This window comes from Podarcis filfolensis, assembly GCF_964270895.1.
Source record: "Podarcis filfolensis genome assembly, chromosome: 2".
NCBI lineage: Eukaryota > Metazoa > Chordata > Lepidosauria > Squamata > Lacertidae > Podarcis > Podarcis filfolensis.
Window position 1 is genome coordinate 71632136 of NC_139605.1, and position 27822 is coordinate 71659957.

Sequence of the window (27822 nt, forward strand, 5' to 3'; positions counted from 1 at the left end):
ATGCTCATGCATTTCCTCCAGGAACCAGAGAAGCAAACCAAGCAGACTGGGCACATAGATGACAGAGGCCTCTTCCAATGTTGTTATACTAGCTACAGTGCTTTACCTTAAAAACATTCTTATGTTCCATCTTCACCATGCCCAATGTCAGGCAACAAAATTATCCATTTAAATCATGTGGAACAAGACCATGACTAAGAGACTCAAAACCCACATTTATTGTCTTGCTCTTTGCAAAGGACGTTTTTATCATCATAGTTCATCTGTGGAACTGCAAGGAGGAAGGATAGGCGAGATTATTCTATCTGGCAAGCTGAGATGCTTGTGCTGACAGACTAAATGTTAATAGGGCAAGGGGAATTTCACCAAGTGTGTTTAGTTCTCCTAAAACAAGGCAGCTTCCACATTTTAAGTCTACCAGTTAACTTTGTGTGAAGTTTATCTGTTTAAATCATGAAACTGCTCCTTGTCATTTTCTACTGTGCCAGGTAAGGGCAGTCCAAAAGCTGATAGGTAAACCTATTGCGTTGGGCCTCCTTTAATTTACAAGCACATTTCTTGTTTCTTGCGCAGGCTATATTATCAACTGTTGTGGAAAGACAGGGTCTCAGCTGGTTTGATCCGACATAACTTAATGTTCATGATTATTGCAGCTGAAACTGAAGGAAGCTTAAGGCCACTTCTCTAACATAGATGCTGTGTTTGTTTATACCTGACTGAAATCCACCAGACACATATTAATGTTTGCCAAGGCACTTTTTAATAGAGAAAGCGATATTGTCAAAAAGCATTTTGGTGCAAATACGGATAAAATCAGCAGTATTCTATGGTCTGTTCGGTGCTTGTGTACTGAATTGAAAGCAAATTAAGTAGATGCTTTATAAATACACTTTTTCATGGGCAACTACCAGAGTGTGGAATGCAGAGCCCGTGCAGATCCCTGTTGCCAACCCCTAGTACTGAACGGCACTGAAGAGTGGGACATGCAGAATGTGAAGAACACTGAGAAGAGCTTTGCCTATCTTCAAAGTGGTCATGCAGACATGCCACGAACACCAACCTGGAGGGTGGCAACGGGCCTCTTCTGTGGTGGCTCTCCCCAGGGAGGTTTCGCTGGCGCCTTCATTATACATTACCGAGGAGGCAGGTTTAGTCGTTATTTGAGGACTATCCCTGCCTCCAGGTCTGGTCCTGACCGGAAGGATACCGGAATCAGCAAGGGAAACCCACATGACCTGAAAGTGTTGCTGTGCAATGCCAGGTCAATGATGAATAAAACCACTGCCATCCACGACCTGATTGTGGATGGAGGATTTGACCTGGCATGTCTGACAGAGACCTGGTTGGATGAAGCAGATGGGCCTGTCCTTACGCACAGCAACCCAGGTCATGTGGGCAGGGAGGGGGGGTTGCAGTGATTTTTAGGAAGTCATTAGTCTGCACCAGGCGTCCTATTGGGAAGACCCAGTTCTCTGAGTGCATGTTCTGGAAGTTGGGCAATAGGGGTAGTACAGGATTCCTATTGGTGTACCGACCTCCACGCTGCACCAAGGATTCCCTGCCCGAGCTGCTTCAGGTCGTGGCGGATATGCTCCTGGAGACACCTAGCTTGGTTGTCCTGGGGGATTTTAACATCCATGCCAACACGACCTTACAAGGGGCCGCTCGGGACTTCGTGGAAAGCATGGCCTCCATGGGGCTGTCCCTGAATAAGTTTGGCCCAACTCATAGCTGCGGACATGCCTTAGACTTGGTGTTTACCTCTACAGATGTTGGTGATCTGACATTAGCTAAAAGCGAAACAAAAGAAGTGCCATGGTCAGATCACTTCCTGGTGCAACTGGACTTCTCCGCGACCCTTCCCCTCTGCAGGGAGGTGGGACCGATTCGGATGGTCCGCCCCCGCCACTTAATGGATCCAATTGGCTTCCAGAGAGTGGTAGGGGATGTTTTATCCCAAGTTGATGGCCTTTCAGCTGATTCCCTGGTGGCCCGCTGGAATGCGGAGTTAACCAGGGCTATTGACTGTCTGGCTCTGAAGCGCCCTCTCCGATTGCATGGAGCCCGGACAGCCCCGTGGTTTTCCCCGGAGCTGAGGGCGATGAAACAATCATTGAGACGGCTAGAGCGCCGGTGGCGGAAAAATCATTCTGAATCAGACCGGATACGGGCTAGAGCTCAACATCGAGCCTACCAAGTGGCAATGGCGACGGCGAAGAGGGCCTTCTTCGCTGCCTCCATTGCATCTGCAGAAAACAGCAGCAGGAGACTTTTTCAGGTGGTTCACAATCTATCGGAACCACCTGCACCACCGGGGCCGGTAGGGACCCCAAGATCTCCTGCAATGCTTTTGCAAAGTTTTTTGCAGATAAAGTCGCTCAGATTCAGAAGGAGGTAGACTCCACCGTGGGAGCAGGGCCAGGGCGGGAGAGTGCTAGAGTTCTGTCTAGTCCTGTTACATGGGATCAATTCCAATCTGTTACCTCTGAGGATGTGGACAGGCTGCTTGGACAAGTGAAACCGACCACCTGTCTCCTTGATCCTTGCCCATCCTGGCTGATAAAAGCGAGCCGGGAAGGGCTGGGTGATGGGCTCTGCGGGGTGGTGAAGGCTTCCCTCTGTGAGGGAGCCTTCCCAGACCCCCTGAAAGAGGCGTCATTAAACCGCTTCTTAAAAAAACATATTTAGACCCAGCCAATTTGGCCAACTATCGCCCAGTCTCAAATTTACCATTCTTGGGCAAGGTGATTGAGCGGGTGGTTGCCAAACAACTCCAAGCACGCCTGGAGGATGCGGACTATTTGGATCCCTTCCAATCGGGATTCAGGCCTCACCATGGGACTGAAACTGCCTTGGTCGCGCTGGTTGATGATCTCCGGTGGGCTAGGGACAAAGGTGAGAGCTGTTTCCTAGTTCTGCTGGATCTCTCAGCGGCCTTTGACACCATTGACCATAACATCCTTCTGGACCGTCTAGAGGGGCTGGGAGCGGGGGGCACTGTTATACGGTGGTTCCGCTCCTTTCTCCTGGGCCGTGTCCAGAAAGTGGTGGGGGGGATGAGTGTTCAGACCCCTGGGCTCTCACTTGTGGGGTGCCTCAGGGTTCCGTCCTCTCCCCCATGCTTTTTAATATCTATATGAAGCCGCTGGGAGAGATCACCAGGGGGTTTGGGCTGGGTGTTCATCAGTATGCAGATGACACCCAGCTCTACCCCTCCTTTAAATCAGAACCAGTGAAGGTGGTGAAGGTCCTGTGTGAGTGCCCGGAGGCGGTTGGAGGATGGATGGCGGCTAACAGATTGAGGTTGAATCCTGACAAGACAGAAGTACTGTTTTTGGGGGACAGGGGGCGGGTGGGTGTGGGGGATTCCCTGGTCCTGAATGGGGTAACTGTGCCCCTGAAGGACCAGGTGCGCAGCCTGGGAGTCATTTTGGACTCACAGCTGTCCATGGAGGCACAGGTTAATTCTGTGTCCAGGGCAGCTGTCTACCAACTCCACCTGGTACGCAGGCTGAGACCCTACCTGCCCACGGACTGTCTTGCCAGAGTGGTGCATGCTCTGGTTATCTCCCGCTTGGACTACTGCAACGCGCTCTACGTGGGGCTACCTTTGAAGGTGACCCGGAAACTGCAATTAATCCAGAATGCGGCAGCTAGACTGGTGACTGGGAGTGGCCGCTGGGACCACATAACACCGGTTCTGAGAGATCTGCATTGGCTCCCAGTACGTTTCCGAGCACAATTCAAAGTGTTGGTGCTGACCTTTAAAGCCCTAAACGGCCTCGGTCCTGTATACCTGAAGGAGCGTCTCCACCCCCATTGTTCAGCCCGGACACTGAGATCCAGCGCTGAGGGCCTTCTGGCGGTTCCCTCATTGCGAGAAGTAAGGTTACAGGGAACCAGACAGCGGGGCTTCTCGGTAGTGGCGGCTGCCCTGTGTAACGCCCTCCCAGCAGATGTCAAGGCAATAAACAACTATTTTACTTTTAAAAGACAACTGAAGGCAGCCCTCTTTAGGGAAGTTTTTAATGTCTGATGCTGTACTGTTTTTAATATTCAGTTGGAAGCCGCCCAGAGTGGCTGGGGAAACCCAGCCAGATGGGCGGGGTATAAATAATAAATTATTATTATTATTATTATTATTATTATTATTACAGTGGTGCCTCGCAAGACGAAATTAATCCGTTCTGCGAGTCTCTTCGTCTTGCGGTTTTTTCGTCTTGCGAAGCCCGGCTATTAGCGGCTATTAACGGCTTAGCGGCTATTAACGGCTTAGCGGCTTTAAGAAAAAGGAAACAAATTCGCAAGAACTCGCAAGACGTTTCGTCTTGCGAAGCAAGCCCATAGGGAAATTTGTCTTGCGGAACGACTCAAAAAACGGAAAACTCTTTCGTCTTGCGCGTTTTTCGTCTTGCGAGGCATTTGTCTTGCAAGGTACCACTGTATTACACCTTTGGGTGCCAGGAGAAAACATTCCACTTCAACCAGGCCTTTGACTGACTAACATCCGAAATCATTTTAAATGTGTTTGTGGGAGGGGGTTGGGGGTTATTGGTTTGTTTTGCTTTTATTATGTATTTTGTGTTTTTATCTTGTATTTTTATGCTGTGAAGCACTCTGAGATCTACAGATGAAGGGCAGTATATAAATGCAATCAATCAACAGAGCCACAGAGATTCAAAAAGCCCAGAATGGAAATCAGTCACAGCCCTCATGAGAGGAAATGCTACAACTTCCAGTTCACTAACCAGTTTGTGTGATGTGAAAGAAAGAGGATTTGGCAAGAAGTTCAGTCCTGTACAAACTGAGCATAGGGGGTGATATCCTTTCCCCTACCCCCACCCCAAGAACTTGAAATTAATTGTGAGGGAGGAAGAAACTGTTACTTTGCCTCGACAAGCCAAGGAGGGGGAAAAAACCATGCCTTTTCATTTTTTATTCAATAAAATGTACAAAGTAATAAAATCTCTAACAGGAAGGTGATACAACAGAGCCATTACAAAGATGGCTGAATTTTCCAATGGCCTCATGTAGTGCTCTGAGGCAACTATGTCTTGTCTGAATTTAGTGGAAACAGAAGAACATGGACACAATACACAGATCTACTTGGTCTGCCCCCCGTCCACCTCCCACTACCCTGCCCCACCACCTTCTGCCCCACCCTTCCCCAACACTAAAACTCCTTGGTTGATTCTGCCCAAGTAAACTGGCTAAATAAACAGCTCATGTCATTAGTTTCCCATCTTTAATCCAATCCCCTTCTTACAATGTGTTATCACACAAGCACTCACCATGTACAATTACATACTCTTAACTTAGTCACCTGTCAGATTTGCATGCATGTAAAAAAAAAAGGGGGGGGGATATTAAGGCTATGAATAAACAGAAAAGAAAACCCGCAATATTTTTTAAAGCTAGGTAGCGAGTAGCATTTATGAAACATAAGGCTTGAGGCTTATTGATTCTTCAAAATCTGAACGCTTCTTCAGGTTGCTCTTTCCTTCTTAAATATCAAGGTACCATTGCTTAGTTTTCTCAAATAACAGTTTCCCCCTTCCCTTCCCCCCCTTCTCCCCTCCCTGAGTACTGGGTGCTTAACTCAGAGATGTTATATTGGAGCGGCCTCCTGGAGGTGCTACAATGCGCTTGCTTGCTGCGCGAACACCTTCATCAATTTGGGTACCTGCAGGGCATACACAAGATGAAAGAGGGGGGGGAAGCAGGAAAAGGAAGTTAGGTGCTTTTCTTCACAGGGCTAAGAAAAAGTAATACAGCGAAAGACCTGCTATGAAGGCTATTTTCTTGTCAACCATAAAATCTTAGAACGCAATTGTTTTGGCACAGGTACCACTAGCTAGCTAACTCTGGAAATATCTATGCTCACCATAAAGGGAGAAGCGGCAGTAAATCATATAAAAAGTAGGTGACAGTCAACCATTCCACAGCAAAGAGTGGCACCTGGTGTGGCTTAACTTTCCTACTATTTGAGATCCCTGATAATCTGAATAGGTAGCTACAAATCTAGTGTGTGAAATCCACTAGTGGTCTTAATGCATAAATGCTGACAAAGGTTACAATAAGCATATGGAATGAAAAGACGTCCCCTTCCCTTCTCCGCCTAATAGAATGAAACAAATCTCAAACCTGCCAGCTGGGTGAATTTGATTTTATTGCATCTAGAGAAGCTGTACTAAATACCAGTGGCACCTTTTCCCTTGCCTTCTGCCTAGAGGTGTTGAAATCAATGTACCATCAGCTCACCCAATCAGCTTAACAGATAGCTTACCCGATAGCTTACCCGATAAGCTAAATCCAGACTGGTGGAGATTCCTTACTGGGGGTGTCTGCCTGGTAGGTGATCCCCGAGTAGAGCCTGCAGGAGTGCCCCCTTTAGGTGTAGTGGTCAAGTCAAACACAGGCCCATCATACATGCCCCTTGGCACAGCATGCATCTCAGCCATCTGTCACAGGTAAGAGAAAAAAGCAATGTATTAGGTCAGTGGTTTTCAACCAGTGTGCCATGGCACCCTGGGGTGCCTTGAATGGTGGTTAGGGGTGCAACACTGGCCTCTGTCCCTCTTTCCTTCCTTCCTTCCCTCCCTCCTCTGATGCCCTCTTGTGTCTCTGCCTCCCAAAGGGTTGCATAGCTGTTTGTTGCAGCAGCTCTGGCTACAAGCTCCCCAGGCGAATGGTGCCTCTTGGGCTGGTCACGGGGTGCTTCCCAGGTCCCTGTGGGGCAATGTGAGGAGACACCTCTCTGGGGCAGGAGGTGCCGCTCAGAAACCAGGGGCGGCAGCAGCGGCTGCCCAGAGGACTCCCAAGGAGAGGGGAGAGGAGAGGAGGCTGAGGGAACATTCCACAAGGGAGGGTGTTCAAAAAAGGGTGAGAGGCTGCCAGCTCTGCAGACAAGGGGTGACATAAATGGGCTTCTGAGCCCCACAGGGGTGCCACAGAATGTATTTGGTCAAGGGAGCCATGGACCAATAAAGGTTGAAAGCCCCTGTATTAGGCCTGGCTTCCCTCAACTGTCTGCTCAACTGCCAGTGCAGAGGCCTTCACAGACTTCTCCATCATTGTCTCACCCATCCACAATTAGCAGAAGGGTGGGAGTGATATGATGGTTTACTACAGATTTTGGTCTCGTAAACACAGTGAAAGCATGCTACCAAGCAAGGCAACCTGAATAAGGAGAAGCTCTCTGAGGAAGGAACTGTAGCCATGCATTTCTCATTAATGATACACAGAAAGGGTCCCTTCTCAATTGTAGAAGCTACTACTCTATGGCTGCTTCTATGACAAAGATAATGTCTGAAGTTCATGGCTGTAAGAGAGGAGACCGCATGACAGCTGTACCCAACATAAGCATGATACCTTCTAGAAACTAGGACAATGCTGGCTACTCCCATGTGACTCAGGACTTCTGGTAGTATCTTCACAGCATGGGAAAGAGCTGTGGTGCACAGTTTCCTTGCCATAAAGCAGTATGAAGAGACACCATCATTAAAACCCTACATACTGGGCTTCTCTATCTTACCTTCCTCCTTGCTTTGATGCGCTTGTAGACATAGTCTGAGAAAGGGGTGCCAGGAATGAAGCGTCCTGTCCCCTGTGTCACATGAAGGTTGCCATCTTCCATCATTATCTTCCCCTGGCATATGACAACCAAGGGGGCTCCACGTAGCTCCATTCCTTCAAAGATGTTGTATTCCGCTGCCTACAACACATTGGAATCAGACTCATTATGCATCAAGCCACCAGCCCACCTAAACCAGTGCCAAATCTACAGATACCCTCCACCCTGCGGGCCTACCCCTGCCTCTAGCCACCTGGCTGCTGCCCAGCAGAGTACTGCTTCTTATTTTAAATTGTGTTTTTTAAAAAAATCTTTTAAAATTATTTTAACTGTTTTTAGCTGGGTTGACTGACACCCTATGTCCTTTTAAAGTGTGTGTGTGTGTGTGTGTGTGTGTGTGAGAGAGAGAGAGAGAGAGAGAGAGAGAGAGAGAGAGAGAGAGAGAGAGATTGAGTTCATGTTGATGCGATTATCTATTTTGCGGTTTTGTATTCTGATTTTATCCTGTGAACCACCCTGAGACGTATGGCTATAGGGCGGTATATAAATTTTAAAAAAGAAAGATACACTCTATGAAACCCAAGAACAGCAGGTGGGGGATCATTCTGTCTGGCAAGCTGAAATGCTTGTGCTAACTAAATGATATTAGCACTGCATTGAATTCCTCCTAAGGTTTTGACCCTATAGCCTAAACATCTTTTTTAAAAATAAGGAAATACATTTCATTTTTGTTTGCTACTTCGTTTCTGTGAGGATGTGGGTGGGCTAAGGCAGACTGAAGCAGAAAAGAGCAACCCAGAATGAAGAGAAGACAAAGCTGACCAGGGCTCAGGTTCCTATATTCCTGTGCTTAACTTCACAAACTGACCATGTCAGTTTGTGAAGTTAAAAGACTTACTGACCAGCAAAAGACTTACTGATTGGTGGCTTTTAGCAGATACAATTTTCACTGCATCGGGATCCCATATGACAAGGTCACTGTCTGATCCAACAGCAATTCTGCCCTTTCTTGGGTACATGTTGAAGATCTTGGCAGCATTGGTGCTTGTCACAGCCACAAACTGGTTCTCATCCATTTTCCCCGTAGCCTGTTGGGTATGAATAATAAAAGAAAGATAAGGCAAGTAAAACAAGTTACAGTCAAAGGAATAAAGCAGGTCCCAAAAATACAAATCTCTGATATCAAATGCCAGGATAAAGAGCTGCATCGCCAGAGTACATTGGAAACCATATAATAAAGGTGTCAGATGCACCTTTGTGGGGAAGGAATTCCACAGCCTCGGAGCTGCCACAGAGAATGCCCTCTCCTGGGCCACCACTAGGTAGTGGAACTACCAAGAGGGTCCTCTCTGCCAATCTTAATACCCAGAGGGTCTGTAAGGAAGGAGGCAATCTCAGATAATTGGGGCATACATCATATAAGGCTTTAAACATTAATGTGAGCACCCTGAATTGGGCTCAGAAACAAGCTGACAACCATGCAGCTGTTTTAAACAGAGGCTATACGAGTTACAAAGGGAAGTTTTCATTTCCAATAGCTGAATAATTCAGTTTCCTTTATTCTGGATAAAACTAGTATTATTAAAAGAGCAGGTCATTAAGCAGATTCACCTTAAATGCACAACCAATATATTTTGGAGCGTTTCTCCCAATAAGAACCTACACAGACCCTTTGATCTGTCATGAGAGGCCTTCCTCCAGGTCCCCCCTCTGAAGGAGATTTGAAGGGTGGTGATGAGGGACAGGGCCTTTTCATTTGTGGCTACCTGCTTTGGAATGCTTTCACACTAAGGTCCACATGGTGCCAATATATTTGATGGATTATGACATAGCTGTCTATGGTATTTTTCTGCTGCTGTTTTATTGGTTCTGTTTTATAAGTTACTGTATGGCTCTTTATTATGATTTTACACTATGCTTTATGCTCCTAAATTTTTATGTCACTTTAAGACTTCTGTGAGGCAAGCAACTAATACACTGAATAAATAATACAAGTATTATCAACCCCCACCTCCCCACCCTCTTCTCTTACCACTGCTTTGTCCCAAATAACAGACATCCGTTCCTCAATACCATTGGTCCCCTCTGGGATTGCTGTGAAGTTGTCTTTTCCAATTGCTTTCTGCGCTGTACTGAATGTACAGTGTGCACTTCCTGAGACTTGGAGGTCACCACTAGCTCAGAGACAAGCAACAAAATGTATTGGTTACCCATGCCCTTAGTCCAGTCATACAAGAATGCTTTTATCTCCAAGTAGTTTACTGAAAGTTTCCACTCTCTGTAACAACAGCAGCAACAAAAATGAAGGCACAGAACTGTAATTAGCATAAATGTGAACTAGAAAAGCAATGTATAAAAGAACCTTGTAACTAAGTAGCAATGCCCAATATTGCTTTTTCCCTCCTCCTCCCACATCTGTTGTCCTTTTGTGTCATGCCTTTTAGATTGTAAGCCTAGGACAGAGACAGTCCTGTTTATTGATCACTGTAAACCTAAACCTATTCAAGAACCTTTTTCAGCTGAAGATTTATTTGCTCTTGAAAAATGAAGCAAGAAAATTATTGCAGCCAGCGCCAGATTGATTTGATTGCAGACAACTGAGTCAGACAACAGATCAGTGCCAACACTGTGCTTTAAAGAAAGTCTGCTGATGCAAGTCTATTCACATGAACAGTGTTAAGATGAATCCACAGTTCCCGTGAAACCAGAAAGTGTTTTTCATTTTCATGGAAGGAGAGCCATGATCTTGCAGGAGTTCACAGGTTCCACATTATAATGCTCAGGGGTGTAAAATGTACGTGAGCAGGATTTTTTTTAGAACAGCATATGATTAGAACCAGCTCTCAGTGTGAAAATTAGATACTGGAGTCACAAGAGATTGCCCACTAGCAGTGAAATCTTCAACGACATACTGTCAAAATGTTATGTGAAGGAGCGAGAAATAAAATTGGTTGGCTGCCTAAAGCATCTGCTTCTTGGTTTGTCTACTTCTTGGTAAAGGTAAAGGCTTTATTACTTTAGCCACACCTAGAATCTTTTATTGGAAAGGCATCCAGATTTCGTCTATGACAGAATTGCTACATTGCTTCTATTCTACCCTTTCCTGCAATGTAACAAAACCTTGACCCACATAATCCAAAGTATTTCAACCACTGTATGAAACAAGCTTTTAGCATAACCTATTAACTTAAATTTGTTTCAAAGTTCATGTAGTGTCTAAAGACACTAAGTCATTTGCTTTCGTCCATTATATTTATCTGCTTGTGGCTCTAGAGGGCAGCAACAAACAATGGTCATGGTCTAACAATCATACCAAAGACTATGCAAAGAGTTCCATGGAAACTTCCTGCTTCCTGGCGTCTGCTAGCTGCCGGGGACTTAGCTGAAAGGATGCACGGTAATTAAGAAAAAAAAGGGGGGGGGCTTAAAGCCTTGTCTAAACACTAAAAAAGGAAACTATAGAGATTGTTTGCCTTCCAGATGGACCCTGTGTCTGATTTTCTGATTCAAAGAGTCTCTGAGCCTCATGGCCTCAGTCTGGGCTTCAGAACACAAGTCCTAATCCAATGATAATCTCCATCTCCTCTTAATAATTTGGTGCCATATGTCTGCTTTACTACACAGAGAGATTTGTGTCAGTCAGATTTGTTCTGCTAAAAACTAGCTAACTAACAGGCAGGCGAGCCTCCTAAAGACTATATCCAAAAGAATATTGAGCAGAGAGTTTAAGAAAAACAGGCATGGTTCCTTTTTTCCAGGACTTGGCCACTTCATATGTGTTATGAAATATTTTTTTCCATGTTGGTCAGTTTTAATACAACTCACACCTAGTTTATTCAGTCTTCTCTTCAAGTCGCCAGTCAACGGATACAATTTGAAATCTGAGATGTACCTCACTATTTCCAAACATGAAATCTGAGATATACCTCACTGTTTCCAAACATAAAACCTTATTTCTAGTTTCTGGATGCTCACTAATCCATGTCTGTGCCAACATGCAGTTCAGCTAACTACCTCCCAGTGCTAAATGACCCACTTCTTTTGTTTTTCTATATGTCTAATTTTTTAAATAAATATCCCTTCTTTTTCAGCATCACCGCTGTCCTTAATTTGAAGCTGTCTTATGAGCTATTCCAGATGCAAATGTGCACTTGCAATAGCAACACCTCAGAATGCTCCAAATGAACAAGGCAATATAAACAGAATCTGGAAAGTCCCCAGTTGAGTGGGTGCAGTTCACTACTTTCCTGTTTATGTTAGCTCCAAGCATCATCTTATTATTCAGTTTCCATAGGACTGGTTTCAAGAGAGAATATTTCCCTTTCTCGCTATAACCAACCTGGCCAGTAAGGAGTTGATGTAATCAGGGGTTGTTGGATCTGGACTCAGAGGAGGGGAGGTCACAAATGCAGCAGCTTTTGCCCAGTTTTTGCTCCAATAGTGTGTTCCATCTGTTCCAAGACTGGCTGCAATTGGCTCGCCAAACACTACATTACCTGATGGTGAAAATAACAACAAAGATTTAGGGCAAGGACAATACATTTTACAGAAGGGGAGAGGGTGAGCTAGGCCTGCAGCTGCTTCTGTTGGCAGAAGTACACATTTATAAAAGTTAGTGCCATCCTCAGTTAGTCTAGCTCTAGAATATGGCAGCCATAATTAGAACCTGCTGCAGACCACATATATCACCTATGCTTAAAGAACTACATCAACTTCCGGTCTTACAAGGACAAATCAGACTGCCTTTAAAGCTCTAAACCCAGGGTTCCTTAAAGGAGTGTCAGACTAGGACTTGGTAAATCAAGGTTCAAATATCCTGTCAACTAGTCCAAGGGGAGCAGTGACATCACTGATAAAGATGGCAGGCTGAGCAGCTCTCTCCTCCTCAGCCAGATGAAATAACAGATTAAATGTACCCCAAATCCTAAAACTATTTAGATTTAACATTGACCCTGAGAAGGATATATCATGACGAGTGAAAGAACGGACTCTGAAGATTCATTTTAACATCATAAACTGACTCAATAGATGGGTTCTGATGACATTGAAGACGGACCGACGATGGTGCCAAAAAACACAGACTATGTACAGAAGACATTGAGCTGGCAAAGGGAATCTTGGATAAATTTCAAAAGGAATTATCTGAAGAACGGAACAAAGCACTGACCCCTTTGAGGACAGTGTTAAAGGTATAGCTGATAAAGAGCCTCATCTTCTGATGTAAGCAGGCTAAAATAAGCAGGCCTCCTTGATGGCAGGATCCTCTTCCAAGTGAATTCACTTCCCACCATGCTTACTCCTTTTCAGGAGGATCATGAAAACCTTCTTTATGGGAAGCTTTGTTGCCCTTGGTCTATTTCAGTTATGTTTTTGTATTCTTTTAATTGGCTGCTTCTGTGCTATTGGTTTTTGTTCTCCTGGTTCAAGAATGCTTAATATGTGGCCCTCCCGTTTTGGCTGGGGCTGCTGGGAGTTGTAGTCTTGTAATCTTGTAGATTATTACCCTTATTCTAGTTGTTTTTATATTGGTTTCCTTTTTTAAAGTCATTCTGAGGCTACAGCCATTCTAGCAAACCTTGTAAGTAAGGTAACATGGGTAGGTAACAAAGATGCAGCTGCTCACCTTTTTTTCTGGCCTGTGAAATCAGGTCAGCAGCACTCTTGCTCATCACTTTGGTCACATATAAGGGGCAGTTGGTCTGGCTGGCAATGGTGATCGCACGGAAGACAGCTTCAGCCTCGAGCTGAAACAGAGAAGGGACTGTGAGCTCAGAAAACAGCAAAGGAGTTCAGTAACTTTGCATGACACAATATATTCCACTTCAAAGCATGACCTTTCCATTCCCTTAAGAAAGTTTGGAACAGCAAGAAAAGAATGATCCTCAAATCCTGAACAAAGCAGAAGCATTAAATTCTAAAATGCTTCCCTCACTAACCTTTCCAAATTCTACCCAACACAGTATCAACTTTCTATTTTATGTGTGATGGGTGTTTCTTGCACAACTGTCCTCTCTCTCCAAAGACTCCTTCATTCACAGTAGTTCATGCATTTTGCAATAGAAAACATTGCAAATCATGCACAGTAGCAGTTTTGGGCCTTGAAAGATGAAAGCTAGCACAACCTGCTATGTGAGACTATTATGTCTAAGCTCAGCTTGTGCATTAACCCTGTATTCCCTATTGAACCCATTTAGTAAATGAAACCTGTGTTTGCTAGATAGAGAGATATGCTCCATACAGCAGCCAGCTACTTAACAGGGGGAAAGGAGGAGGAATAATTTATCTTGTGTTTTTATATTTTTATCCAGAAGCCACCCTGGGTACCAGTCTGGAGGAAAGGCAGGATAGAAATGAATATAATAATTCAAAGAGAGACTGTTTAGGCTACGAATGGTCCCACAGCAGCAGCAAAAAGGAAAAAATTGAGTTCACTAATTTGTTAGTGGTGATAAATTGTATATCATTTTTATTAACAGTTAACATTTTGAATATATTAGCAGCTGTTCTAAAAGCAACAGCATGCATCTCTTGCAGAGCCAATCAAACCACCTGAGCCATATAACTGTGAGCTACAAACCCAAAATTTGCCAATTTCATTATTATTATATGTACAACCCACAATTACAACAATTTCTCTCCTCTCCTCATCTCCCTATCTCTCAGTCCTCAAGTTTAACCCTCACTGATTAAAATTGATTTTGAACTAAAGCTTTAGCTTATTTACTGAATAAGGCATGCAGCCTGAGTCTATTGTGTACTTAACAATGGCTGTACTGGAAAAGAGGATAGTTTTCTGCTGGTTATTTGTTTAGGATGCAGTTCTAACCCAATTATGATGACTGTTTTCCCTTCCTATTGGCCCCTGCTACCTCCCATGACATCAGAAGCCTGTAATTTTTATATCTTGCTTGCTGTTATAACTTTCAACACTTCAGCAAGTAAGATATCTTTGGAGCATTACATCATTCACTGTTCAGCCTGACATAATCTAAAATACCTTCTGACTGCCAACAGCTTAAATACTGATATTTTAAAAAGGAAAGGAAAAAATAAAAGAGTGTCCTGAAACAAACCATATACAGTAAGAAGAGGCAGTGGTAAGTAGAGGTTCGACTTTAGGCAAGCTTGTAAAGGAACCAAGGAATCAAAGTTTGAAAAGTTGTTTACACAACCATCTGCCTATGCTGAAACAATTTCTTCTCTGACAAAGTGTCAAGAATATGTGAATACAATTCTTAGGGCTGTCTTACTTAATGCGAATTTGCTGAGGAAATGATTTAAATTCCATCTGTCAGCATTGTAAAGGGACTTGCCAAGAGTTACATACTTACGTGCACCCCTCCCCCCCCTAGAATCTGAATATCTAATGTTATTTGAGACCTAACTGCTATACGGCTGGGATGCTGGAAATTCAGCACAAGGATGTTTATGAGAAGCACCAGAAAATGCAAAACATAAATAACCTCCAAGCAAAGATAAGTTTGAAATGTTTCCAAACCACAATTCCCTGTTCCACAGGTGAAGGCAGCTATGAGCAACCTTCAAAAATCACTTGCTGCCCACAGGGATAAAAACTGAACTATTTGCAAAATATTGTTGCAATATATGTTCTGAATGTATTATTTCACTGTTATGAGCCAGCCTGAGAATATTTAAGTATTTTGTTATATAGCAGGTGATTCTTTATGAACTAATTCTGCTGAAAATGAAAAAAAGCTTCATAGCAAGTGATTCAAGACATGCCTTTTATTACACACTTGACCAGCCAGCTGGAGGAAGACGGAAGAATGCTGCAGCTGCTGTGTTTGTGCACTGTTGCTTTCCTGGAGAGAGAGCACAACACCAAGGAAGGAGACTGGTGTTGTGCTCAACAAGGTATTTGCTTACAAATTTGAAAAACAAATTAACATCCAAATACAAAAACAATGTGGAACTTTGTACAGTAGTATGGTGCAGTCTTGTATGCTTAAAGGAAGCATGCTTTAGATATGTAGCTTCTCAGCTTTAAGTCTAGAGGAAATAGGCAATTAAGATCTTCATCAAGGTGATGGGGAATTTCAGCCCCAGGACAGCCAACTTGCTCCCCGCCAATCTACAACACACGGAATCTCAATTATACCCCAGACATGTTCAGATTTCTCTGAATTATGGAGTTGCTTTATCCTAGAAATTTAAAGGAATCCCAAATAATATATTTTTGAATGGCTGCTTTGTGCAACATTCCAGATAACCAAAGTGGTGTGTTTTCCACATGGCTGCAACTATTCGGTAATGACTGAGGCTTGCGGTCCAAAAACCATACCACATGTGCCATTAGGATGTGTGCTAAGGAAACCATATGTGTGGTTAACACATCATCCTCCCCACAAAACAGTTCTGAGTCAGGAGTAAAGAGACTGTCCATGAAGTCCAGCAACCTTAGAACAGCAGCAGCACTATAGAGACTCGGGACAGCTGCCTGGGCAAACAACTTACATAAGTTTCAGAATTCCTGTCCTTTTTCTCAAAAATCCCCAAAACCAACCACAAAAATATAGTAAGCAGAGAAAATGTGTTACACCCTACCAAGATGAATGGAAGATACCTTATTCCAAAGCCAGCTGTAGAAGCATCTTAGCATTTAACGTACACTGACCTTCCTATTTTAGGACAATTATAGTAATGAAAGTATTATGTGCAAATGTAATGTTCCTACCATTCCTGCTCCCTATGGGTATAAAGTTATACCTATTTAAACATAGTAATTTCCTTTGCTCTTAGTGCTGCAAAACTACCATGGCCAGCCCTGACTATAGTGCTAGGAATGTATGAAGGGTGTTTACTCTGTCAAAAAAACAACCCTCATTACCACAAGTGATAGTATAAAATTCAGCCTTAAACTAAAATGTGGATTAACAGGCCAAATAATAAAGAACCTGGATGCTAATATTAGCTGTAAGCAGAAATGAGATACTGGTAAATTTCTAGACAATTATTTTACAATGCAGATGCACCGCTAGAGAGTGCTTTTAATTACCCTAATTTTCACTGTCTTGTTTCTCAAGACTATAAAAAGCAAAGCTGCAGGAATGTGCTATGGAATGCCCAGTTCGCCCAGGCAGGACTTGTGGGTTGCTTTTGGAACTGCACTGGTTCATGTTAGCACTGGGAACTTAAACAATCTACTGCAAAATTGAGTGTGCAGCAGCAACAACCTGTCCGAAGGGTGTTTGTTGATTCATCAGTGACATCTTACCTCTTCTGGCCTACTAAGTACATGGCCCTCTGGGCCAGTTATTCCCATCTCCAGCATCCTAGCTTGCTCCTAAAGAATATAAAAAGAAAGAAGTTAAGAAACAGATTTAAGAATTGTTATTAAGGAGTAAATCTGAGTACATTACAGTCATCTGAATATGTTGCATAGAGCAAAGTCTAAATGTGTGGTTACCAGAGCTTGGATTACTGTGGTTAACCTATCCTAATACAGGAATGACTGTAGTTAAATGTTATATAGCCTTGGCTGTCAGCTTATTATAGTTTTTTTAAAAACTTATTAAGCTTTTACATAAGCTAGCATTTACAAAACGATTTTTGGAACAAAACACTATAGTAGAACTATAGTGCTGAAATCAAGATTTAAAGTCACTGATAAATATCTGCAAAACCCAGGTACATCTGGATAATATGCTTGCCCACAATGACTGCAAGTCTCAGAATTTTGGTACATTACCAGATCTGCTGATTAATCAGAAGACAGAAGACAAACTATACAGTATTCAGACAACATAATCCTACTTAACTGGTTAGAATTTCCAGTTGAAGGACAGAAACTTAATTCAGGCATTTACAATCTCTACCTGATTGGGATCTAAGGATCCACCTGGCTCTCTCAGAATACATTTGTACAATGTGTCATGTTTTACACTAGTATACATACATTATTTCTGCTTACATTATGTGCTTTGGTCAAATAGAAGATAGAACAACATCACCTGTGCAACGATATCTCCATTTTCAGCATGAACTTGAGCTACTGCGCCAAGATCTCCCAAGAAACTAAATATCTCATACAACTGAAAAAGAGAAATTAGCAAGAAAGCCAACATTAGAAAACATGTGGCTCAACATTTGCATGTTGATTAGCAGAGATTTTATTTCTTTATTTATTGTTATTAGCACTGGACTTTGAAAGGGCTACCAATTCAGTCAACTACCACTTAAGAATAAAGGAAGAAAAATAGTGAGAGCTCAGGAGAAGGAACTAGATGTCCACACTAAAGGACTACTGGCTGAAGCATATAAATCCTAGCTGCACTCACATGTGTTGTTGCCTCTTAATCAGATGTCTTGTGAGGCACTGTGTAGCCCTCATAAAAAAAAAATGGGGAGGAGCAGTATTTGTATTAGATTGTAGTTGTCACAAATCATTGATGGACATTTTTACTGGCAAGATAATTTCTGTCCTGGCATTTAGTCCTACATGAGGCCACCAAGAAGGCTCAAAATCACAAATTAAAACACAGTATTAACCCTTTAAAAAGGCTGATAAGCAATGCATACAGCACAGTTGAACAGCTTAGTTCTTACCTCTGTATTTGACATCTGGTACAAATCCTTATAGGCCATGTAAACCATGAAAGAGTTAACACCTAAAGCAAAAGATTATATAAGAAGAAAAGTTGGCAAATAAGATTTTACTCTCTACTTCACGTCATCCTAAATCGGTACTCCACTAGTCATGTGAGGAATTACTCACACATAATGGAATGGGAATCTTTGGCAAGAGCCAGCAGCAAAGGGAAATTTTCTGTTTATTGTCCTGTTAGTTGATTCTCTGAAACACTGAAGTTATCTAGCTAAAGCTCTGTTGAATCTTAAATGTAGTCAAAAGCTTAAGAAAAGGGAAAATATTTATTGGGCATGTGGCCACCTTTCGGAGTGCTGCTTATAGAAATCTAACAAATATGAGAGGACACTTTCAGGATCACACTGATTTAGTAGCCTGGAAGAAAGCATGCAAAAAGAGATTGAACCAGTTGATGTATTGGTATTGCAATACCAAATAACATCAGTACTATGATTTGTAAGCCATTTTCTACACTAAGATAATTATCACGTAGAATCAAGAGTTACTTATCATACAACTGGGGAACAATTCATATCACTCAAAGGAGATAGTAAGAAAACTGTGGTTGGACCCAACAAATCTCAGCACAGAATCATGCACTATATATTCTAACATACAATTAGAATGTGGGAAGACAAGGGATTGGCCTCTGGCATTGACGAACCTTTTTCTTTGATGAGTGTTTGCACTTCTTGTTTGACACTGTCATTCCAGTGGGTGATGTCCACATTCAGGGAGTAGTCACAGCAAGCCTTCCCATCACCCCACTCTCGCCACTTCTCATATGCTTCTATGAGGCTGGACTCGGGCTCAGGAACAACATGATCAACTGTGAACAAAGGCAGCAAGTTGTAGTAAAGAATGAAGGTCTTATGTTTTTCCCTTCTGTCTAGAAGTTTCCCGCTAAACGGACTTCCTGGAGGCGGCGCCTCCGACAATGGCGGATTCCCTCTAACTGAGAGGGAGACAGCTCCGTGGAAATCGGGTCTTACCGCTGCAGCGAAGCGGGGACCCTTTAAAAACCGCAGGCGGAAGAAGCCTGCGGACCTGGGACTCGGCGGGCACCGTTTGCGTCCCCCCCCCGTTTGGCAAAGGAACCCTATAAAGGGCTCCAGAGGGAGACGGGGGTTGGTGTGGTGCTGAGAGTCAATCGCTAACTCTGCGGAGCGAAGCTGCACAGCTGTTGTCGGAGAGCGCTGTCCTTCTTCCTATGACAATTCGGATTCTAAACAACAACCCGTGAGTAGGACAATTGAAAATTTTGCATGAAAATACAGCCTGGAATTTGACCTGAAACGGGAAGGTGTAAAAAGGAAGTCCACCTCCCGTCCTTTGTATAAAGATCAAAGCAAAGATTTTACAAGCTAAAAGCCGGGAAAACAGATAGCCTGAAGGTTCCTGCATTTTTAACCATCAAAACCCCCCTTGACAGCAGGAGGAAAGGGGGGGAAATTTGACTTTTTAAGCCTGCAGAGAGAAATTTAAGAAAATAAGTTTCCACTGTCCCTAACCTGGGGACGGAATGGCAGGAAAGAAACGGTCGGTGATATTTACAAATTGAAAATAGAAAAATTGATATACAGAACTGGAAAAGGGAAAAATAATTCCAAAGCCGCTTTCTGCCTGTTTGTTTTATATTGAAAGGAAATAAAGTATCTGGAAATCGAAAGGAATTTTTCCTTGTTGGATACAATTTAAAGATGGATGCCAAAAAGTAACTACACCCCCTAGAGGAAGCCAGCCAGTGTGCCTGTTTTTCAGTTATAAAGAGAACATTGTATCAGGGAAAATTAGATCGTGGGACCAGCTCCCTGACCTTGACAGAAATGAATAGAGAGGAAGTCTTATCTGCTCTGAACAAAATATATGATGGGCTGCGACAGCTGGAGGAGAAAATGATTTTGATGAATCAAAAGAGGGACAATACAGCTAAAGTCAGTAAAGAGGTGCCAATGGAAAATGCTACAGAAACTGTACAACAATCTATGCAGGAGACAGATTCAATAGGGCAACTGCAAGGTCAGAGAAAGATGGATGGGATTGTGAATGTATCTCAAAAGACACAGAGGATGGATTTTGGAGGACACTGGCCAAACTTTGGAGTTAAGAAAATTTTTACCTTTGGTGGGACTGTGAAACGAGTGGAAGAATTTTTTCGGAACAATTACTTATTGGATTACAAACTAAACATTGGGGAGTGCAACACCGGGGAATTGGACAATTGGAGAAAAGGAAAGGAAGAATGTTACTGTACGGAATCACCCGGTGATTGGACCCCCAAGGAGAAAGAGAAGGAAAGGCGAAAGAACTCAACAGGGATCAAGGATGTATGTAGCTACAAACAGGAACAAGAAAACTCGCAGAAGGGGCTTGGAAATGATTTGAGGGCCTCTGATATCAGGACACCTGACTGATAAGGATATAATGATATATGGACTGACATTGCCGTGAACCAGGAAAAGGGGCGCTGGACTAATCTAGAATGAGAAATGTCTTGTGTAATTAATCTATATTTATGGAATTACCGTATTTTTCGCACCATAGGACGCTCCGTCCCATAGGACGCACCTAGTTTTTTGGGGGGGAAATAAAGGAAAAAAATTTCCCCTTTATTTCCCCCCCAAAAGCAGGTCAGGGAAACCGAACCAGGTCGAGGAACAGCGGGATGGTGGCGCTGCGCCTCCCTGCTGTCCCCCGAGCTTGTGGGGCTGGCTGATGTCTGCCTGGCGCGCGGGGCGCTCTGCTTCAGGGCGCCCCACCCGCCAGGCGGCAGGCTGCTATCCGCAGCGTGGGGAGCCTTGCGGGGAACTCCTGCAGGGCTCCCCACGCTGCGGATGTCTGCCTGGCGCGAGGGGCGCTCTGCTTCAGGGCGCCCCACCCGCCGGGCGGCAGGCTGCTATCCGCAGCTTGGGGAGCCTTGCGGGGAACTCCTGCAGGGCTCCCCACGCTGCAGATGTCTGCCTGGCGCGCGGGGCGCTCTGCTTCAGGGCGCCCCACCCGCCAGGCAGCAGGCTGCTATCCGCAGCGTGGGGAGCCCTGCGGGGAACTCCTGCAGGGCTCCCCACGCTGCGGGTGTCTGCCCAGCGTGAGGGGCGCTCTGCTTCAGGGCGCCCCACCCGCCAGGCAGCAGGCTGCTATCCGCAGCGTGGGGAGCCCTGCGGGGAACTCCTGCAGGGCTCCCCACGCTGCGGGTGTCTGCCCAGCGTGAGGGGCGCTCTGCTTCAGGGCGCCCCACCCGCCAGGCAGCAGGCTGCTATCCGCAGCGTGGGGAGCCCTGCGGGGAACTCCTGCAGGGCTCCCCACGCTGCGGGTGTCTGCCCAGCGTGAGGGGCGCTCTGATTCAGGGCGCCCCACCCGCCGGGCGGCAGGCTGCTATCCGCAGCGTGGGGAGCCTTGCGGGGAACTCCTGCAGGGCTCCCCACGCTGCGGATGTCTGCCTGGCGCGAGGGGCGCTCTGCTTCAGGGCGCCCCACCCGCCAGGCAGCAGGCTGCTATCCGCAGCGTGGGGAGCCCTGCGGGGAACTCCTGCAGGGCTCCCCACGCTGCGGGTGTCTGCCCAGCGTGAGGGGCGCTCTGCTTCAGGGCGCCCCACCCGCCAGGCAGCAGGCTGCTATCCGCAGCGTGGGGAGCCCTGCGGGGAACTCCTGCAGGGCTCCCCACGCTGCGGGTGTCTGCCCAGCGTGAGGGGCGCTCTGCTTCAGGGCGCCCCACCCGCCAGGCAGCAGGCTGCTATCCGCAGCGTGGGGAGCCCTGCGGGGAACTCCTGCAGGGCTCCCCACGCTGCGGGTGTCTGCCCAGCGTGAGGGGCGCTCTGATTCAGGGCGCCCCTCGCGCCGGGCGGCAGGCTGCTATCCGCAGCTTGGGGAGCCCTGCGGGGAACTCCTGCAGGGCTCCGCATGCTGCGGATGTCTGCCTGGCGCGAGGGGCGCTCTGCTTCAGGGCGCCCCTGGCGCAGGGCGGCAGGCTGCTATCAGCAGCCTAGACACGGCTAGCGGAGCGCTGCGCTAATCCCGAAGTTTGGGGCGTGCGGAGCTCAGCGCGCCCCAAGCTTCTGGGTGCCGGCAAGGTCTCCGCTAGACGGCTAGCGGAGACCTTGCCGGCACCCAGAAGCTTGGGGCGCGCTGAGCTCCGCACGCCCCAAGCTTCGGGATTAATGCAGCACTCCGCTAGCCGTGGGAGAGCTGGGTCTCCCATGGCTAGCGGATAGCTTCCTGAAGCATGGAGAGCGAGAGGGGTCGGTGCGCACCGACCCCTCTCGCTCTCCAGGCTTCAGTGAAAGCCTGCATTCGCTCCATAGGACGCACACACATTTTCCCTTGCTTTTTAGGAGGGAAAAAGTGCGTCCTATGGTGCGAAAAATACGGTAGTTCAATACTAATGAAATATTAAAAGATGTTGGAAAGGATGTAATTGGCTTTAGCAAAATTTAGTCTAAATTTTGAAAGTTTAATGATTTGAGGACAAGATAAAATTAATGAAATTAATGAAATTATTGTAAAAAAGAAGTGGTTTGAGTAATAAGGTGAAATAAGAATTGGCAAGAACGGTTTGATTATAAATGAAAATATGAGGATATTATATGGGGATATATAATCAAGGGTAAGATAAGAGGTATGAATTTGCTGAACATATCGTTAATTGGAATACAAAGAGGGAGGTGGGAGGGAGTCAGGAAAATAAGTTAAAAAGGGAAAAATGGTGAGAAATTGAAAAGAGAGATTTTTGATTTTCTTGTTTTTTCTCCTTTTTTGTTTTTCTTTTCTATGTTTTTTCTATGTTTTTTGTGTTGAATTTATTGTTTAAGATTTTGTAAACTTTTTTTTCTGTTTTGTTAAAATCCAATAAGAAGTTTCCTGCTAAACAATTACTGTATTTACTCTGATCTAATGTTCCCCCTTTTTTGGCCAAATTACGTTGCGAAAATTAAGGTGGGCATTAGATTTGATAGCACATTTACATTCACCAGCAAATCCTTTTTTAGTTTTCAAGGTTCCGAAAACTGAGGTGCGCATTAGATTTGATGGTGCATTAGACTCAAGTAAATACAGTATGTCTTCTGTAGCCCAAAGACTCCTGAACTCCTAATAGCCAACTTCATGGATCCTTCAAAAAATATGCTGTTTCCCAGCATTCTACAAGACACAATGTACCACAGAAACCAGCTAAACAGTTTTTTCAAAGTCTCAGTCACTATGCTGTTTGGGGCAATGTTTTCACCACCAAAAGAACAGATGCAGCATTATTTCAATATTTATTTTTGTAATGGAGCACACTGTAAATGGGTATAGAGGACTACTTAGGCAACAAAGTTAATAGCAAGGAATCCGGGTAAAGAAGAAACAGAGAAGATACTTCAGAGATAGGAATATTTTAGAACTATAAAGAACAGTCATTGTCCAGGCATTTTCAACGCAGGAACCTCTACCATGTTTGACAATTTGGGTATAAGCAAGTGAACCAAGAGAGCATGTCTCATCTTACTGCTTGTAATTTCTCAGATATGTCTAGAGTGCACTTACCAGAAGAAAGAATGAAAAAATAGGGCACTGTGCTTTGGATTAATAGTTCCTGGCATTATACCAGGTGCTTTTAGCAGGCTTTTGCTAAGAAGTGAGCGGGAAGTAGTAGCAGGTTGCCTCATCTCTTTCCCTCACTACGACTCATTAAAAAAAGAAGAGAGTTTCTTCCTAACATGCAGCTTAATTTACCTTTTTATTGCCCCTGACGTAATCCTCAATTTCTACTGCAGTTATTACAAGCAACAGACACTGCGGCAGATACTGCAGTTCTTTCAACACAAAAATGAAGGAGCAGGAAGTAAAACATTTTCAACCAACTGCAGTCACACTTGCAACTTGTCCTATGACTCAATAAGCCAAAAAACCCCTGCAGAACCATCAAGCGATGAACCAGAGCATTCTGAAAACAAGAAGCAAGAATTGCTCTCCCATTTTAGTTTACTTCCTAGGCATGCTGGGAGATTGATTTGTCTTCTGAGGCATGCTCTACTATTATTATTTTTAAATCACAATTTTGTGGACGTTTATTCTTTGTTAAACTGCTGAAATGCCATTGAATAAAAGATTAAATCTTGATATTTTAGCAAACAAGACCTTCAACAAAAATCTCACAGTTTAATGAAGCTAAGTTGGGTTATTGCATAAATCCTTACACTTCAGTAAGTTTTTTCAGAAAGTCTGATTTTTCCATGGAAGCTATAACACAAACTTCATCTCGCTTTGGAGTCTACTGAAGTTCATTTGCCATAACTACACACTTTCTAGCTCCAAATTATTTCCATGGAGGAAAAACAAAAATAAATATGCATCACCCATTACATCTGATGACCAATGGAGCTGCAATGAGTAGAGCAGTTTTCAAGCATTTTTAAACATTTTAAATACTATAGAAATAAACAACTATGAACCAATAATGGCAATTATTGAGCTTCTGAGGCAGCCCTCAATATGTTCTACAGCAAGGATGACTGATGTGGTAGATGGTAATGGACCACAACTCTGGCTGGGACTGATGGGAGCATGTAGAAGGACACTCAATGAACTGTACTTTCCACTTGTAAAACGTTCACCCTATCTTAAATATAACCAACATTATATCTATACCTAGCACCATATTATGCACCAGAAACAAGTTTTGTAATAATAAAAAATGAAGGTAATGTTTAGAAGACCCACAAACTGTCGAGGAAGTCACAAAGAGAGCCCCCCTCCACCCTTGTACTTACTGATCATGGTGGTCCCACCCGCCAAGGCTGCTTTTGTCCCTTGGAAAAAGTCATCCACTGCTGTCATCCCCTTGTATGGCATCTGCAAATGAGTGTTGACATCAATCCCTCCAGGGATAACCATCCTTCCATTGGCTTCTATGGTCTTCACTCCGCCAGGGACTATCAAGTTGTCTCCAATTTGCCTGATTAAATAATAACAAACCAGTCTGATAAACACGTTTACAATGACAAATGTCGAGTGCAATTTATTCCACAATAAGACAGTTCTTTCATCCACCATAACTGATCAGCAAACCAGCATATTTAGTACAGATTTCTCTTATACATTTTAGTTACTTTAGGCTGTAAAGTAAAGTATTACAATAATGGAGCAAATATATGTTTTTTATACTCCTTTTGCAAAAGAGTTAGGATTTGAGTAAATTTCATCAAACATTTCTTTATTTGACCTGCCTATTAGAAGAGTACATATTTAAGAAGCCAAATACCTGAACTCAATACACTATTATACTAATGCCAGAAGAACCACACATTGATAGAAACCCCAAAATGGAAAACCAGGACTCTACCTAACAGCTGCAAAGAGGTAGGAAGACTATGTGACTGGCACTTGTGGGCAAGAAGAGGATGCTCAGCCCTTCCTACATTTGTCATACCACAAGGAAGGGCAGCAAGTGAATGAGTTTAGCAGTACCCCTGAAATGTCAAATTGTGCCTGCCACTTGTGCAGCTGTTTGGCAGAGACCCAGATTTCCAGACAGGCTGCTGCAGTGAGTGTCCCGCATTTCTGCTCCTACTAACTAGAAAGAAGCCTGTTACTGCTGGTTTGTCTGTCTTTTTACAGTTAATTTTGATTAGTTACATTAAGCAAAATATTCTCCATTTGGTATGGAGTATAGTAGCCTCCTGTTTTAAAAACTAGGGGGAGCAATTCCCAAGGTTTACAAGCCAAGCTTCAGATTGACTATGGGTCATTTCACCCATGAACACCCTTCTCAGAGAAGAATGTACTTCTCCCAAGGCTTCAGAGATTCAGGCACCAACAATATGGGCATCTGCTGGACTTCTACAAAGCCGTGAAATATTTTATGGTAATCAAAAGACTAGTGTCTTTATGATTATGGATTGGATTTTCACTGTGTGTGAATTTCAATATTAATGATATTTTTGGTATACGGTGTCATTGTAAGACATATGGACCAAAATGTTGGAAAGGGAAGCTAGATATATGTAATTGGACAATTTACATCATTTTCATGTGGGAAATTTCATGTACCCTATATATACCCTATCACACTTAGCAAATGCTTCTGTTTCATCACATGTGTATATCACAGAACAAGCTAAAGCTTCTCATGATGGAGAAACAGACATGGTGTGTATCACATACCGTGAGGTACATGCAATCAATTTCCTACATGGAAATTATATTCATGTAGAAAGTTATGACATTTATGAAGCAGTTCTAACATTAGTTTTTAAAAGATATTTGTAAGTATCATTTGAAAGATGGAATTTATATTAACAATATATTGTTTTTCTTCACTGTATAGTTTATTGCAACTTGATATGTTTTCTGCTCTTTTAAGGCTCCATTTGGGAAGGCAGCTTCTGAGTTTGTAAATGTATTGTTTTGAATAAATAATAATATTTATTATTATATTTTGTATCAGCAGGTGGTGTTACTTTCTTAATTTGTACATTTGGCTTTGTGTTTGTTGAGTTACAGTTACTTTTTCCACCAAGCAGTTTTCATACACATAGTAAAGACCAGTGAGGAAGACCAATATCAAAATATCTTCGAGTCTTGGGATAGTTTGCAAGTTTTATTTGTTTTGTTTCTTGACATTCCAGCGATCTGTGATATCTTATGAGCTACATCTGTTCAGTTATTTTGCTAATATACAATGTTTGCATTTGTATGCTTTTGCTTTGGTTATAAATAGCATTGTTTGTTTTTAATTGTCATTAGATTCCATTAAATTATATTTGGTGGAATTCAACACTGTTCTATTCCATCTGTGTAAGCATTTCAGCTTGCCAGATAGAACAAACCCCCTCTCCTCTTTCTGCTGTTCTGGGGGCTCTCCTGACTGACTTGAGCCAATTTTGATGGGTACACAGGGAAAGGGGGCGGAAGTCCCATTGTGCAAGCAGGAGTCCTTGTGCTTCTGCTGAAGGGGCTTGTTAGGTGAATCCTGCCCTTCTCTCTCTCTGTTTCTCTCTCTGCGTGTGTTTACATTAGTTTGCAACTATTTTTTGAACCCAATCTTTTTATCAAGACTTCAGATTGTTGGGATTTATTTTCTTTTTTGTGATGGCCAACCTCTGTTTATCCCCTGGATTCAAAATTGAGAAGCATACTGCTTCTAAACATGGTGTCATTTAGGGCAGCTAGCATGGCTATTCACAGCTGTTCACAGACCAACCTTCATGAATTAGGATAATTCGTTGCATTTATATATTGTATCTTCAAGGAGCTCAGGGTGCCCACAATCATCCAACAGAATGAAAGGTGCCCAGGTTCACCCAGTAAGCTTCACAGCTGAGCAGGGATCTAAACCTCAGTTTCCCTCATCCAAGCTTACAGCACTGCAGTGGCTGTAAGCAAGAAGCATTGAAGCAAATATTATGGCAGTGAATTCCAAAAGTTCATTGTGTGAAGAAGCATTTTCTTTTGTCAGTCCTGAACTTACTGCAACATCAGCTTTACTGGATGCAATCACTCTTCATTCACACCATTAAAAGGTATAATGAGATCAGGTTGCTCCAAAATAAACATAAAAAATAACTGAAAAAAGATCAAGCTCCCACCTCTATTTACTACCACAAAAATTAAAGCACCAATTGTACAATTTGCAACCGATTAATTCCATGAGAATTTTGTCTGGATGT

At 43.7% G+C, this 27822-nt stretch overlaps 1 protein-coding gene across 4 annotated transcripts in view; it reads right to left on the reverse strand.

Moving 5' to 3' along the window:
- Window positions 1-4921: 4921 nt before the first annotated feature.
- The window catches only part of DPYSL3 (dihydropyrimidinase like 3), a 59384-nt gene continuing 36483 nt past the window's right edge, over window positions 4922-27822 (reverse strand). For 2 of the 4 annotated variants that reach the window (XM_083593990.1, XM_083593992.1), the window contains exons 3-14: window positions 24925-25109; window positions 18844-19008; window positions 18140-18201; window positions 17545-17625; window positions 16809-16877; window positions 13197-13317; window positions 11913-12069; window positions 9606-9747; window positions 8491-8661; window positions 7535-7714; window positions 6299-6461; window positions 4922-5683 (exon numbers count right to left, since the gene is read on the reverse strand). In XM_083593990.1, coding sequence (XP_083450116.1) covers window positions 5595-5683; window positions 6299-6461; window positions 7535-7714; window positions 8491-8661; window positions 9606-9747; window positions 11913-12069; window positions 13197-13317; window positions 16809-16877; window positions 17545-17625; window positions 18140-18201; window positions 18844-19008; window positions 24925-25109 — 1585 coding nt within the window. In that variant the 3' untranslated portion in view covers window positions 4922-5594. Of the gene's footprint in view, window positions 5684-6286; window positions 6462-7534; window positions 7715-8490; window positions 8662-9605; window positions 9748-11912; window positions 12070-13196; window positions 13318-16808; window positions 16878-17544; window positions 17626-18139; window positions 18202-18843; window positions 19009-24924; window positions 25110-27822 lie in introns of all 4 variants that reach the window. The other 2 variants (XM_083593989.1, XM_083593991.1) reach the window with 1 other exon arrangement.